The 14045-nt window shown below is 39.4% G+C and overlaps 1 protein-coding gene across 2 annotated transcripts in view; it reads right to left on the bottom strand.

Annotated features, from left to right (window-relative positions):
• Nucleotides 1-14045, bottom strand: part of CUL1 (cullin 1) — a 103657-nt gene that overhangs the window by 35325 nt on the left and 54287 nt on the right. For both annotated transcript variants that reach the window (XM_028846424.2, XM_028846422.2), the window contains exons 3-7: nt 12385-12559; nt 9043-9210; nt 6801-6851; nt 6511-6601; nt 5655-5818 (exon numbers count right to left, since the gene is read on the bottom strand). In XM_028846424.2, the coding sequence (XP_028702257.1) occupies nt 5655-5818; nt 6511-6601; nt 6801-6851; nt 9043-9210; nt 12385-12559 (649 nt within the window). The remainder of the gene's footprint in view (nt 1-5654; nt 5819-6510; nt 6602-6800; nt 6852-9042; nt 9211-12384; nt 12560-14045) is intronic.

Raw genomic sequence — 14045 nt, 5'->3', positions numbered from 1 at the left:
AAGGAAATTGAATAATGGCAAATTAAATTCACATGCCAGCTCTAATAAACTACGATTAAGAAAATGAGGGAGGGCTGGGCATGATGGCTCACACCTGAAATCCCAGCATTTTGGGTAGCTGAGGCAGGAGGATTGCTTGAGGCCAGGATTTTGAGATCAGCCTGGGCAACACAGTGTGACCCTGTCTCTAAAAAAAAAAAAATTAGCTAGGTGTGGCATGCACCTGTAGTCCTTCCTAGCTACTCAGGAGGCTGAAGCAGGAGGATGGCTTGAGCCTAGGAGTTAAAGGATATAGTGAGCTATGATCGTGCTGCTGCATTTCAGCCTGGGCAACAGAGCAAGACTCTGTCTCTCAAAAAAACAGAAAGAAAGAAAAAGGAGAAAGTTCTTTGATTTTACAGTAAACAACCATATTTAAACAGCCACTGATGTCTGCCATTTTCTCTGCAATATGTATTTCCATTCCAAATTTCCTTTTTAAGTGCCCTAACAACATCATCACTATTAACAGTTCAAATGTCTTTACATCCATTTGAACCCTCAGACAGTGGTATTTCATCTTTTTGAGGTAATGTCTCTGCCACTCTAAGAAATGAATGCATCTTCTGTGCAGATACTAAGATGTGCTACTTTAGATTAAAAACTACTTGAAGCCAAGAGTCACACAAATATAAGCCCTGAAGTGATTACATGGAAATCATCATCAGAAATCAGACTTTTCAAAAATTTAAAGAGAAACTACTAAATTATCAAAGCAAGGAAGAAATTTCAATAAATTATTCAGGTGATCTGAATAAAGAGAATTATATTTTGAATTATAAAAATGCCAATACTCCCCAAAATGATTTTTTTTAAAAAATATATTATTTTCAGAGACAGGATCTTGGCCCTGTCTCCCAGGCTGGAGTATAGTGGCACAATCACAGCTCACTGCAGCTTCAAACTCCTGGGCTCAAGTGATCCTCCTGCCTCAGTCTCCTCTGTAGCTGGGACTACAGGTGCATGCCGCCACACCCGGCTAACTTTTTAATTTTTTCTAGAGACAAGGTCTCACTATGTTGCTCAGGCTGGACTCAAACTCCTGGCTTCAAGCGATTCTCCTGCCTTGGCTTCCCAAAGTTCTGGGATTATAGGCTGTCCAGCTACTGTGCCTTGCCCAGATTTTCAAATTCAGTATAATTTTGGAGAAATCTGGAAAAATTCAACTGGTAATGAATCAATACTCAAGAGCCAAGAAAACATAAAATGAAAAAATGATTGGGTGGGACTTGTACTATCAAGAACTAATAATAATGGGACAATTGTTTAAACCACCTAAGTCAGAACCTTATTACACATTCTAAATAGCTAAATGTGAAAATAAACTTGGAGAATATCTGTAGTATGTATCAAAAGGTCAATATTCTTAATATATAATGATCTCCAGCAAAGCAGTGAGTACCTCCAAATACAAACATGAGGAAGGCAACTCATAAGTGAAGAAATAGAAAAAAGCTTGAAGTTATTGCATTTCCAATCAGAGTTATTGTATGTTCAGTTAACGAAATATCATTACCCACTAAAACAAACACCAACTACTAATAACAAATCATTAGTGAACAAGACACAAAAAACCTATACCATGATTCCAATGTGGTTTATATAATTAGCAACAGTGCCCCAGGCTTGTAGGTTTATGTTATTTATATTTTCCAAAAAGTCTACAGTTAATGTGTAATTTTGTTTTTCTGATTATAAAGCTATTTTAAAACAATAAATGCTGCTTCATATCTAATGTTCCACTAACACTGATAACTCAAGAACCTAAAGCTGGTGGAATATAGAACATGCAAACCAAACAGCACCACTTTTTCTGTTTTAAGTTAAAACTCTTTCTTGGAAGAACATAATCATCTCAGGCAGCAAAACATACTTTTACCCCTTCCCAGATGAAAGATCAGGCTTTGATGCCATTGCTGATTCATCCTCTGAGAGGCAAAGCTTTCCACCTCTTAGTCTACAGACCCTTCCTGCAGGGGCTGAGGGGCAGGAAGAGTGAACAGGTACCTAGGTGATTACAGAAACATTCATGGCCGAGGGGCCTCCACACTAGCTTATTTTATATATTGGCAAGGAAACCAAGGCTGTAGGTATTGTCATCAGCTTTCAGAAAGGACAGTCATTTAGGTGCTCTATTGATTCCAAGTCAAAGAGGCTCCTGCTCATCACTGCACTTGGCAGGCTGTTGTATTAGAACGCCAAGGTCAAATTCAAATGACTAAATAAAATACGTAATTAAAGATGGTCTTTATTAATTCAACGAGGATTTGTTCTCAGTAAAAACAAAAGGAAAATAAAACCCAAAAAAGATAAGCACATTAATGAAGTATGGTATTTTTTTTAAGTTTTTAAAAATTGACATTAGAAATCTTAGTCATACAGAGATTCTGTAGCTCAGATCAGTCTCAATTGTATGAGACAGTCAAATCTTTCAGAAACACTAACATGGTTCACTCTTCAAAGCCATCCTTGGAAAGACAAGCCAAATATTCCAGATGTTTCCTCTAAAACACTCCTAATAGAGAAAAGTGAACACAAACCCAGGGAATCTGAACTGCTCTCAACTGGCTAGACTTTGCAGAGTATTTCTTGAAGGGTCACGTTTTATCTCAATGTTGTTCTATTTCCTGATAGAATGTTTGCTGTAATGTAAACATAATTGCTCCCTAAGTTATTAAGTAAGATTTGCCACCCTTTATCCTGTGGTTTTGCATCCTCCCAGGCATACACTGGAGGTTTTGTGGGATATATATTTGTAATACCAAATACATTAGCCTTGCTCTTTGCCACACACCATTCTAAGCACCTTTTAACAAATAAATACCTCATGTTAAAATTTGTAAATACTAAAGCTCACTTAATCCGCATTATTACCTATTATTATTATTCACATTTTACAGATAAGGAAATTGAGGAACAGAAGCATTAAGGTTATCCCCTTAATAAATGGTAGGGTGGGGATTTAAAACTAGACTCATAGCACAGTTTGAGATGCAAGGCTATAGGATGAGAGCAGAATTACATGGTCAAATTCCAATCTTACGCTTATAGACTCTCTGCATTATCAACTTTCAGAATGTGATGGAAGTCGTGTTTGGTGTGATCCAGGTGGATTTGGGCCAAACCTTTAACTCCTCTAGAAATGAATCCCCTGTATGGGAACCAGGATGTAGGAAGCACACTGCTTCCTTGAAGGCAGGGCTCATGCTGGATTGGACGCATCCAGGCCATTGGAAATCCTTGCTCCTCAACTGTCTTTGGTGTCAGGCCTGGTTTTCAAAACAGATTTACCTGTTCTGGGACTGCTTCCGTAGTTCTAGCCTAAAACACTGGTTTCCTTGCCCTAGAGCACTACTACTTCATCAGTGTGGACAAAGGAGATGACCACAATCCTCTAATAAACCCATAAAAAGAACAGGCTCGCACCACTGTCATGGATGTGCATCTGGATAAGAGGTCTTTAGGGACATAGTTTTAAAAGAATCACCACATACAGCAGAGTTTAATAAGAGAAGTGTTTAGGAATACAACACTGTCATATTAAACAATGAAATTACAGGCAATGCTAACATTCAAAACAGATTATGTTTCAAAAGTTCATTTGTTAGGCAGTTGTTTGAAACTCTGGGTGAGCTGGTTAGGTTCCAGATCAGCATACAAAAGTCAGTTTAGCCCACCATTATACACAAGGAACTATTAATATTCCCAGTATAATACTCTGAATAGTTCCGTTTTTGTTAAACTTTGAGATAGCAGAAATTTGTCAAGGACTTTCAACTTCAAACTTCTAAGCCCATTTATAACCACTATCTCCTATAGGAAAACACATTCAGGTCACCACAAACAAACCAGACAGAACTTTCTCTATGAGGTTAGAGCGGAGCTGTTGCTTTTAATTGACTTTCTATCTCAGTTTATGGAAAAGAGATTCCGCAGTCCATTCATGCTCCAAGTGAACAGGGAATAAAGGGCAAGCAGGTGTCAGGCTTGCAAAGATCCAGACTCCTGGAGATCTCCTAGTATAAGGGTCCTCAAATGCTGGGCTGGGGGCCAGTATGGCTCTGTGGCCTGTTAAGAACTGGGCCGCACCACAGGAGGTGACCAGCAGATGAGTGAGTATTACCACCTGAGCTCTGCCTCCCGTCAGATCAGGGCAGCATTAGATTCTCATAGGAGCTCGAACCCTGTTGTGAACTACGCATGTGAGGGATCTACGTTGTGTGCTCCTTTGATCTGAGATGGAACAGTTTCATCCCCAAACCATCCCCCTTCTTCCCCCCACCGCCGTCCGTGATGCCAAAAGGGTTGGGGACCACTGTCCTAGTACAGCTAGGTCAAGGGTCAGCAAACCGTAGCCCATAGGCCAAATTCGGCCTGCCTGCCTTTTTCTGTAAATAAAGCTTTATTGGAACCCGGCCACACTCATTGGTGTACATATCCCACTGGCTGCTTTGTGCTGCAATGGCAGAGTTGAACAGCTGCAAAAGAGATCACATAGCTCACAAAGCCGAAAGTATTTCCTATGTAGCCCTTTACAAGATAAGTTTGCTGACTCCAGACCTATGTCATTCCTTAGAGTCTAAATCCAGGATGTCTGTATTTCTTTTTTTTTTTTTTTTTTGAGACGGAGTCTCACTCTGTCATCCAGGCTGGAGGGCAGTGGCACAATCTCGGCTCACTACAACCTCCCCTCCCAGGTTCAAGTGATTCACCTGCCTCAGCCTCCTGAATAGCTGGGACTACAGGCATGCGCCACCACGCCCAGCTAAATTTTTTTGTATTTTTAGTAGAAACGGGGTTTCACCACCTTGGTCAGGCTGGTCTCAAACTCCTGACCTCAGGTGATCCACCTGCCTCGACCTCCCAAAGTGCTGGGATTACAGGCGTGAGCCACCGCGCCCGGCCAGGATATCTGTATTTCTAAAGAGAACAAAGAATAGTAATTCTACTAGATCTTTATTATCAGCGGGCCATGGTTACTCACATCTGTAATCCCAGTAATTTGGGAGGCCCAGGTGGCAGGATCACTTGAGCCCAAGAGTTTGAGACCAACCTGGGCAACCTATCTCTACAAAAATAAAACAATTAGCTGAGTGTGGCGGCTCATGCCTCTAATCCCATTACTTCTGGAGGTTGAAGTGGGAGGACAGCCATCCTCTCATATTAGAATTTAAATCCTGGTTTCAGAGGAACCTTTCCTCTAATATAATCCTGAAAGCTATGTAACAGATTCTTAGGGGTATTTTAGAAGCAAAAAAGGAGAAGCTTCAAGTTTGCAAATCTAAGAATATTTGTTTCTTAAAATTTTCTCATTGACGTGACTGTTATGCCCATTATATACAAATCCACATTCTAGGATAAACAGTTAAAAAAGTCATGTAGCTATTATGGTTATATCCTTAGAACAGCAAGGAGAACTCTTAGTCATGATTACCAAATTAATTTACAGAAGCTCCTTGGAGAATTAGGAGAAGCACTTGCACCTGATGAAGACACTATAGAAAAACAATGCCCAACAAATGACTTGTAAAGAAAGCTGTATATGCTAAAAAGAACTCACTTGAGTAGCAATGACTTTAACTTAAGTCTACTTAAAGTACTATATTGAAGCTTACCTTTTTCATATATTCAGTAACTGGGTTCTGCTGCAAGAATTCAGTACTCTCTCTGGTATAAAATCTCTCTGTGTCAGCCAAAAATTGAGATTCAAAGGATTCTTTATACACTGTTAACGTAGGGCCCTTTGCAAATGCATCATCTTCATTCAGCCCCAATTCCACTAGAAATGAATATGAGCTATATTTCAATTACCCTATTTTTTTGGTTATATTTCACAGAATATACTTAGGTGTAGCATTCAGTTTAAGTTATGTTTAAAAGGTAAATGTGAAATGGCAGGACATAAGTAACTCTTACTCACTAGTATTAAAGTACACTCTTTCAATAAAATAAAAAAGGAAAAAAATCCAAGATGTATAAAAAGCAAGTAATTCTGACCCATGGCCAGGTATGCTTCAAAATTATGATGAAGTTCCTTTAGAGAACTTTTATATTTCCAAAGGCAATAAAAATAACTAATTTTAAATTTGCAAAGAAATACAATGCTACCCAAGTTTTTAAGACATTGTATTACTTTATCAGTTTCTCAATCTCAATTTTTCAAGCTGATATAGATTTCTGGTTATCATTGAGCTCACACTCTAACATGTCCAGTAATCCACTACGAGACCAGAAAAGAAAATAATTAAAATGTCTATTTCATCAAAATTTCCTTAAGGCACACGGATCAAACAGCTTTTATGATGGATAAAAACAAAGTCACACTGACTTAAAAAGAAAGAGAAGTACCTTCGTAAATGCTAACAATGTCCTTTATAATATGAAAATATTTTAAAGTGAAATCTGTTAGAGCATTGTCATAATTGCCATTTGATGTGGAAACTTTGAATAAACTAAAGGGAAATTATTTACCGTAAGACTGTACAACTCCACTAATCAATCTTGTATTGATGGTTTCACCATTCCTTTCCTTTTCAATCAGCTTTAAAACAGCATTTGTTACCTTTAGAAAGGATGTAGAAAAATATTACACAGGTTATAGAATATGATATATATTACTACATATCCCTTAAACATTCACAGCCATTAAACAATGTAAGATGGGATAATCCAAAGGAGTGAGCAGACAAAGGCTAAGCAACGAAACTGTGAAGGGATTTTAAAAGGAACACGCACACGCACACGCTTACACCAGTAGGTACCTGTTTATTCAGTGGCCTGAACAGACAGTCTCTCCAAGTCACCAATGCAAGCTGGAGAAAAAAAAAGTACAAAATATCTATACTTTTACTATGTTTTTCCAAGATTGAAGTCATAGGAAATAATCTAAATCTCAAATTACTTCATCAAAATTTCTAGATTACAAGTTGGTCAAAATCTGCTATCATGACGAAATCAGAAAGCCACTCTCTAGAGTCAACAACTTCAAGAGGTATCCAAGCACAGACATTTGTCAGCTCAACTTCTTTATTTATATTTTCTTTAACTGTTGTTGAAAACAGTATAGGAAAAGTTTAAAAACCGTAATTATTTTTAGGAGTCTGTGATGTTACTGTAGGGTACACATTTAGGTCAAGCAGGTTTCCAAAAGGAAATGAACCAAGATCATCCTGATTCCTATACTAACAACTTTTGAGTCTCAAGAAAGCATTTATATGTGAAAAAGAAAAAAAATCCCATTAGCTATTCCACAATACACACATATTTCAAAAAGGCATGGTGTACACATTTTTGTCAGTTAAAAAAATAAACAAAATGTTAAAGGGGAAGCACAAAAACCCCAAATCAAACAACTAAACCTAGAAAGTTTTGTTAGAACCAGACTAACTACATAGCAAAGTATCATTATGAACCAATTAACAATTTTGGTATAGAAACTGGAGTTACACAAACAATAAAAACAAGTCATGCATCTGGGATACATTATGCTTTTCTTTCTTTTCTTTTTTTTCTTTAGACAGGATCTCACTCTGTCCAGTGGTACGATCATGGCTAACTGCACCCTCCACCTCCTGGGCTCAAGCGATCCTCCTACCTCAGCCTCATGTGTGGCTGGGACTATAGGTGCCTCACCATGCCTGGATACATTTTTTTGTACGTCTCATTATGCTGCCCAGGCTGGTCTCCTGTCTCGGTCTCCCAACGTGCTAGGATTACAAGCATGAGCCACTGCAACCAGCATTATGTTTTTCTTTTAAATTTGTCAAAAGTGAAGCTACAAAGTATTGCTATTATAGCAACATTCTTGGATATGGTGATTAACTTCTTTATGTAGAATCTGACATTTTAACAAAACTAGTTTTAAAGGGCATTGCCTGTGTTGATCACGAACAGACTGTTCTGAGTCCTCCCTTAATTGCTCTAGAACACTGGTTCTCAAACTGGAGCATGCATCAGAATTGTCTGGAGAGCTTCTGAGTCCTCCCTTAATTGCTCTAGAACACTGGTCCTCAAACTGGAGCATGCATCAGAATTGTCTGGAGAGCTTGGTAAAACATTGCTGGGCCCCATCTCCAGAGTTTCTCCTTAAGTCTAGGATGAGGCCTAAGAATGTGCATTTCTAACAAGTCCCCAGGTGATGCTGACAGAGCAGGTTTGGGGACGTGATACGGTTTGGCTATGCCCCCAGCCAAATCTCACCTTGAACTATAGCTCCCATAATTCCCACATGTTGCGGGAGGCACTCAGTGGGAGAGAGCTGAATCATGGGGGTGGTTCCCCCACACTGTTCTCATGGTAGTGAATAAGTCTCACGAGATCTGATGGTTTTATAAGGGTTTCTGCTTTCGCTTGGCTCTCATTCTGTCTTGCCTGCCACCATGTAAGATGTGCCTTCTGCCATGATTATGAGGCCTTCCCAGCCACGTGGAACTGTTGAGCCCATTAAACTTTTCTTTATAAATTACCCAGTCTCAGGCAGTTTTTTATCAGAAGTTATGAAAACAGACAAATATGGGACCATACTTTGAAAGCCAATGGACAAAAAAACCCCTTTTGCTGACTGAAGCAACATATATTAATGAGAGTGATTTAGTAATTAATTCAGGGTCCTCTCCCTGAAGCAGGGTTTACCAGGCTATAAAGTATGGGAGGGCTAATCCTCAGGGCTCGCCCTCAGGTATGGCACCTGATTTGCCTGGGACTGCCACGACTCAGGACTTTCAGTGAGAAAACTCAGGCAGTTCCATGCCAATTGTGATGGTAGGGTCAGGTAATTAAAGAAGAAATTTTTAAAAAGCAAATGCAGAAATGGACAAATTGTATTTTAGAACTCCAATTTACCCATTCCTCTACTTTCTTGCTAAAAAATATTTAAGGGACATTTATTGATAAAACAATGAAAATTAGTTTACTACTCTGAAAAAAGCTTAATATTTGCCTAGATTCTCTTACTAAAAGACAATTTATCATTTTAAAAAAACACATTTAAAACAAAACTCTTACTGAATAGATTTCATATATTCCTTTTCGTCCTTCGTCACATTCACGGCGAACCCAATGTCTATTGAGGTAGGCACAAATTCCATTCAGTACTTTGCTTGAAAATCGATAATCTTCCCATTGTTGAGTGTAGAATTTCAGTACACTCTCATCCATCAAATCTTCTCCATCCTAAAAACAAGTTAACTAAAGCTTTAAGATGACTAATTTGTCACATTATAAATTAAAAATAAAAGTGAGTAACATCTACTGTATTAAAATACATTGATACATGTGATTTTAGATGGCTTCTTTAAATTATTCTGTATACAAAAACATGCTAATAAACTCACAAGAATATAGTAAAAACAATTCTTTCATCTCAAATTAAACAGGAACATTTTTCATGGTATTAAATATCCACAAACACTCAAAAAAAGTACCCTGAACATTTGATATGCAGGTAATTCCTTTTTATTAAGAAATTTACCTCAAAATCATCTGTATTTTTAATATTTTGTTTAAAAAAAAAATTGGCCAGGTACAGTGGCTCACACCTGTAATCCTAGCACTTTGGGAGGCCAAGGTGGGCAGATCACTTGAGGTCAGGAGTTCAAGACCAGCCTGGCCAACATGGTGAAACCCTGTCTCTACTAAAAATACAAAAGTTAGCTGGCCGTGATGGTGCATGCCTGTAGTCCCAGCTATTCGGGAGGCTGAGGCAGGGGACTCGCCTGAACCCAGGAGACGGAGGCTGCAGTGAGCCAAGATCCTACCACTGCACTCTAGCCTGGGCAACAGAGCAAGACTCTGCCGCCCCCCCTCCCCCGCAAAAAAGAAATCAAATCAACATGTCCTACTCAGCAATTCAGACAACGAGGCTAATACTATTCAATTTTTAAATGTATCTTCTTCCTTCTTAAGAACCACAAAACACTTTTTTGTGGTAATCTGTAAAAATAATGTGAGTACGATAGTATAACAATACTTCCTCTTTAACAAGCCCTCATAAAGAAAATGTGCATTTACCAAAATTATTTTTATCCAGATTTCTACAACTCGAGTCACGAATTTTTATTTGAAGGAGACTAGCTTGAAATTTTTTCTTAGGGATTAATGGCATCTACAAAGTAAGCTTTACCCTTTAAAAACGTTAATGGCGGCCGGGCGCGGTGGCTCACGCCTGTAATCCCAGCACTTTGGGAGGCCGAGACGGGCGGATCACGAGGTCAGGGGATCGAGACCATCCTGACTAACGCGGTGAAACCCCGTCTCTACTAAAAATACAAAACTTAGCCGGGCGCGGTGGCGGGCGCCTGTAGTCCCAGCTACACGGGAGGCTGAGGCAGGAGAATGGCGTAAACCCGGGGGGCGGAGCTTGCAGTGAGCTGAGATCTGGCCACTGCACCCCACCCTGGGCGACTGAGCGAGACTCCGTCTCAAAACAAAAACAAAAACAAAAACGTTAATGGCACTGTATGGCAGCACTGCCATTTAGGTGTGTGGAGCAGAGAAGCACGAAAGAGGAAGGTGGGGGCGGAAGGGCTGCAGGAAGGGCTGGGGCGAGCCCACTGGCTTCTCTGAGCCTCAGTGTCTTCAGTGAAAACTAAATGGCTACGACAGACTTGAAGCTCCACCTGTATAAGGTACACGAGTGACCGAACAAGCCATGTAAAAACCTGATCATCTCTTGACACACATAATTTTTTGTTCATTTAAATTTAAGTAATATGAAATGAACTTTAAAATGTAAAGCTAAGCTATTTTGGTTGATGGTAGCTGACCTTTTTAAAATGCAAAAATATCACTGAAGGCATGGTCATCAACATGATTACTTAGCACAATATACTGTTTCTTACTTTAGTACTAAAGAATAATTAATTAGAACATTCACTTTACAATGTGTTATGAATAAAAAGAACAGTGGCTTCAGCAAGACCTTAGAAACACCATGTGAGGAAGACGAAAATAATACACTAGTCACAACTTGTGGCCAGCCAATTACATACAGTCTGTTAGCATGATGTTTTAAAGTCTTCAATTAGCTTGTAAAAATAAATTAGGTAAAACAATTTTGCAGCATGCAGAAATTTCTGCACATCGTGTAAATCAAAACTATTTAAAATATATACACAGAAGAGTTCCTGCAAATGTCCCTGGGTTGAGAGTATAGATGTCTTCACTCTGTGACAGTGTAGAACCAGACGAAGGACCCACTCGCTCATCTTGTGGCTAGATACAAGGAGTCACACTGCCTTTGCTACAAAGGATGAAGACCAAGGAAGAAAAAGGCGGGAGATGAACGGGAAAAGACTCCACCACTGCCCAACCAAAGGCTTGGAGTGGGAGGGACCTATGCTAGAAGGAAATGGATATTCACAGTGAAACTCATCCTAGTCACGAGCACAACTTCACAGCAGTTTTGAAATACACGTCATGGCCAGGCACTGTGGCTCACACCTGTAATCCCAACACTTCGGGAGACGGAGGCAGGAGGACTGCTTGAGCCCAGGAATTGGAGACCAGCCTGGGCAACATAAAGAGACCCTGATTCTGCAAAAGATTTAAAAATTAGCTGGGAGCTGGGTATGGTGGTACATACCAGTAATCCTAGCTACTCAGAAGGCTAAAGCGGGAGGATTGTTTGAGCCCAGGAGTTGGAGGCTGCAATGACCTATGATTGGACTACTGCACTCCAGCCTGGGTGACAGAACAAGATCCTGTCTTTAAAAAAAAAAAAAAAAAAAAAAGGGAAAAGAAAAGATAAAAAAAAAAACAAACTTCACAACCATGTGTAAAGAGCAAGATCACATTTGAAAAAAATGGTTTCCAAGACTGAATAACCTTACAATTATTTATACACCTGACAGGGAACCCCACGTTGGGTTTACAGTAAATGCAGGTAACATGAATATGTATTTGCTTTAAATAAAAAAGTTAATCACTTCTAACCACCAAATCCAAAATGGTTGGTAACTTAAGGAAGGTACTATTATGCTAAAAGGTTATCAAAGCTTTCTAATTTTAAAAAACAGAATGAGCTGGGCACAGTGGTAAGAATTTGCAGAGTCTCAGCTACTCAGGAAGCTGAAGTGGAAGGATCACTTGAGCCCAGGAGATCAAAAATCCAGCCTAGGCAACATAGTGAGATCTCCATCTCGAAAAAACAAAACCCCAGAATATACTTTATGATGATTTCATATTCACAGTAGGTAAAAGACTATGCAATAGCAAAACACTGTCACCCACATTAGTGTCTAAAACATAACAGATGACAGTGAAAGATTTAACAAGTTAGAACCACTATTTCACTCCTTTTTTAAATATCCTGTTATGAATACTCAGTATATATGTGAAACATCTTACCTTAAGAAGATTTGTCAAGTAATTCTTCAAAAATTCCTTAAGTCGTTTATACAATTCCAGGCCAACAAACTGAGCTCCTCCAGGTGTCTGCCCCTTTTTCGACTTAGAAGGAGGAACTCCAGCTCCTCGTGCTTGGTTTGACTGGTGAACACTAGTACAGTAGTTATAAACATGACTTGGAGAGAAGTTAAGGAAACCAACATATATCACAGACATTAACGGTCATTAACATAAACATATTTTCTTATATTTCATTACCAGTGCATTCCCAATATATCAACCAAAACCTGTTAAAAACTAGAGTGGAACAAAGATCCCATTCACACTATCCATAAAGCTAAAGGCAACAAGCCCCATTCACAAGGTTCTTGGTAGGCCTTGAGAGCAATGCCGCCAAGGTGGAGAAGGGAACATTCCAGGAGGGAGGCTGCCAATAAAAAAATCTGGACCTTTTACATTATCTAATGTGACTGACCTTGTGGAAAACTGTCCCAAAAGGAAAATGCAATCACTGTCTCCTGGAAAAGCAAACAGCTAACAACAAGCACTGTCTATTATGATGCTCAGCTGTAACTTTTTCAGAGGCACACATTCTAAATATTGAAATAACACAAACTTTATTTTAAAATGACTTAGAGAGCCAAGTCCTTATATTACAATAGTCGTAGACGTCTAAAACTTATCAGTCAATGGCAGCAGTGTCCACACACTACTGAGAAATACAGAGATGTATAAACCACAGCAGAGACAGCTGATTGCAAAACAGCTGCGTCTGCAGGGGGAGCACAGAGAATGAGAAGATGGGGACGGGCAGGGCAGAGAACCACCATGTTCTGTTGTATCCTTTAAATACGATGAGCTTATCTGCATGTATTATTAATTGACTAAAATGAACGGAAAGATACTTATACTCAGAAATATCAACAAAACAGAACAAAACAATATTCTGGTATAATTAAGAATTTACTACATAAAGATACTTCAAGACAATGGGTAAAAGATTATCTAATAAATGGCATGAGGCAAGATATTTCTAAATATTCCATGTTATATTCCAAAATATATTACAAATGGATTAGGATTTAAAATATACAAGCTAAAACAGTAAAACCAAGAATATATATGTGAACACTTATCTGTTCTCAGGTTGGAGTGGCCGTTTCTAAGTAAGGTCATACAAAAAAATGAATTCAGGCCGGGTGCGGTGGCTCACGCCTGTAATCCCAGCACTTTGGGAGGCCGAGATGGGGGAATCACGAGGTCAGGAGATCGAGACCATCCTGGCTAACACGGTGAAATCCCATCCGTTTGGGGTCCCTGACTTCCCACAACATGTCTCTACTAAAAACACACAAAAAAATTAGCCGGGCATGGTGGTGCGCACCTGTAGTCTCAGCTACTCGGGAGGCTGAGGCAGGAGAATGGCGTGAACCCAGGAGGAGGAGGTTGCAGGAAGCCGAGATCGTGCCACTGCACTCCAGCCTGGACGACAGAGCAAGACTCCGTCTCAAAAACAAAACAAAACAAAACAAAAAACAAAACAGAGAATCACAGATTACAATAAGCAACTACTGTATACTCATGACCCAGTTTTGACAGATCTTACTGCGTTCCCACACTTGTCTCATATTTCACCTACAGTCCCCCTCAACTTTTGAGAA

Source organism: Macaca mulatta, chromosome 3 (genome assembly GCF_049350105.2).
Source record: "Macaca mulatta isolate MMU2019108-1 chromosome 3, T2T-MMU8v2.0, whole genome shotgun sequence".
In the NCBI taxonomy this organism is placed as follows: Eukaryota; Metazoa; Chordata; class Mammalia; order Primates; family Cercopithecidae; genus Macaca; species Macaca mulatta.
This window is presented reverse-complemented; position numbering and strand designations above follow the sequence as displayed.